Source organism: Ipomoea nil, unplaced genomic scaffold (assembly GCF_001879475.1).
Source record: "Ipomoea nil cultivar Tokyo-kokei standard unplaced genomic scaffold, Asagao_1.1 scaffold3377, whole genome shotgun sequence".
Classification (NCBI taxonomy): domain Eukaryota; kingdom Viridiplantae; phylum Streptophyta; class Magnoliopsida; order Solanales; family Convolvulaceae; genus Ipomoea; species Ipomoea nil.
In genome coordinates this window covers 875871-878272 of record NW_017619805.1, presented here as the reverse complement: position 1 = coordinate 878272, position 2402 = coordinate 875871, and the positions used below count along the sequence as shown (strand labels likewise).

Sequence of the window (2402 nt, the reverse complement as noted above, 5' to 3'; positions counted from 1 at the left end):
GCTATTGATGCCCAACGTCAGTCGCATGACAAACTAAATGCGAAATGTGAGGGCCATTTACTTGTGTGCAAGACACCATTGTTGATTGAGAAGCATGCGGCTCAGTCTATACTATAAATGTTTTTTACGATGTTCAAGCCAAGGTTGTTGCGGGTTCTTTTTCGTGTCATTTAGTGAGTTCAACTATCGATGGGTTTGTAACCCGTTATGAGGTTCAAGATGATGATGAGTTGGTGCAGACGGTGATTTACGACTCTGCTAATATTCTTGTTGAGTGCTCGTGTAACTTGTTTACATGGAGGGGGTTACTTTGTCGTCATATTTTCTGGGTTTTTAAGGACTGTAGGGTTCATTCTATCCCTTCTCGGTATGTGGTTTCACGGTGGACTAGAGATGCTTGTGTTCGACAGTTGTTGGGAGTTCGACATGGGGATGTCGCGGATTTAAATGCTACTATTGGTAAAGCATGGGCTGAATTTTATTCGTGCATTGAAATATATAAGCGCAGCACACAGTGATGTTAAAACTGACGTTGTAACACAAACGATTTATAACGCAGTTCGGGCAAACAACCCTAATCTACGAGGCATTTCTCAAGTTGAGAATTTGCCTAAATCCACTAAAAGCTTAATATTTAAAGTACACTATTTGGAACAGGAGATTACACAATAGAATGATCTTTTCTATCGGACTATTGTGACTTAAACACATGTACTACTTTTCAAGGGGATTTGGGTATCTCTTCTCAATGACTCTCGTACCTCACAATTAGATCTAGAAAGCTTAATCATGCATTGAAAGACATCCCCTATTTATAGTGCCCATGCTTGATAGTTTACAGTTAATCCTAATTAAACTAGGACTAGACATCTTTTAATAACTTAGTTCCTAGTGGGAATAGATTTAATGAATACTGTCTTATTAGTATTCCTTTGTGAAACTGGGTTCCCTTTTTGAACATAATTTGACAAAACATTATCTTGAGTCAACACTCTCCCCCTTTGTCAAATTTTTGGCAAAAACTTTGGTCTTCATTTTGGAGGCATGATTCTTGAAATGTCTCCCCCTTAATTGATTCCCTGTTATTCTGTTTTGATAAATCTTGAATAACTGTGAATTTTTTGTTGATCACAAGGGAGTGTTGTTTTGCCTTCTTCAAAGGTTGTTAAAAAATACACACAGTACTAGGTGTGGATACATCTTCACACCACAATCATAACTGTGGGTTTCAAAGAAAGACAAAATAAGCATAAAAAAAAAACAACAATAAACATCCATATTTTTTTTCTTCATATTACTCCCCCTTTTTTGCTAAAAACTTTCATGAGGATGTTGAAACTGAGGTTTCAACACCTTTTTCCTGGTTATCCTCTTCCTTTTCAGTGCTGTCTGCTTGTTCTTCTTCCCGTGCTTCTTCTTCTTCTTCATTTGTTGTTTCAAGAGCTTTTATCCATTGTATGATTTCAGCTTTTTCTTCTTTGATTTTCATTTGTCTTTTCAGGATCTGTTTTTCAGAGAGCTCCAATTCTTCCAATCTTTTCTTGAAGTATTTTGTTAAGATTTTCTGATCAGTTAGGTTCTTTGATGGTGCTGATGGTTTAAGATCATTCTGGTGACCTCCTTTTCTTAGCTTCTTGGTTGTGTTGATGGTGTTGATCTGTACTTTTGGTCCATGTGTCTTGAGTCCTTGTTTGGCTAGGAGTGAGTAGATCAGACTTGGGAAGATTAGGCAGGTTTTTGACACACTGTCCTCAGCTATATTGGTGATTTGTGAGTGAATGTAGGTTCCAAGGTTAACTTTGATCCCTTTTCCTATTTTGTATAGCAGTTCTGCCAGGCTTCTTTTGACTTTTGATTCATGTAGTGATGGCATCCAATTCACAAGAGCAATCTTTTGCAATATGGCATATTTGCTTGTCAGTGAAGCTGCTTTGATCTTGTTTTTCTCAAAGACCACATTTCCTGCTGTAATTTCTAGGGCTATTTGCTCACTTTCTAGCTGAATGCCTTGATCTTCATTTGAGGATCCTAGGTATTCATTGATGAGTTCTTGATTGAAATCATAGAATTTACCCCTTACATATACTTTTCCATACATAGAACTGTTGGGTGTGTTTGTTTCTTTGGTGAGGTTGCAGTAGAAGTCTTTGATGGCTTATTCTTCATAGGGTTAAATGTTTGTCACTGATCCTAGTAGTTGATTCTTGGTTAGAACATCTAAAATCTGTTCATAGTTGTTTAGGTTGTCCAGAACAAGAATCTTTTGGTTTATGATCTTCTTTCTTAGAAATTTTTCCCACATTTTGAAGTTTCCCTTTTTCAGAAACTTTTGGCTATACGGTTTTTGTAGATTTGACAGATCACTTTCTTCAACCACTTTCTGTTTTCCTTTTTCTTTGGCA

The 2402-nt window shown here is 36.9% G+C and overlaps 1 protein-coding gene across 1 annotated transcript; it reads right to left on the bottom strand.

Moving 5' to 3' along the window:
* Positions 1 to 1321: 1321 nt before the first annotated feature.
* Positions 1322 to 2098, bottom strand: LOC109170887. Its single transcript, XM_019320024.1, has one exon. The coding sequence runs from the start codon at positions 2096 to 2098 to the stop codon at positions 1322 to 1324; it is 777 nt and encodes a 258-aa protein (XP_019175569.1).
* Between the last annotated feature and the right edge of the window lie 304 nt (positions 2099 to 2402).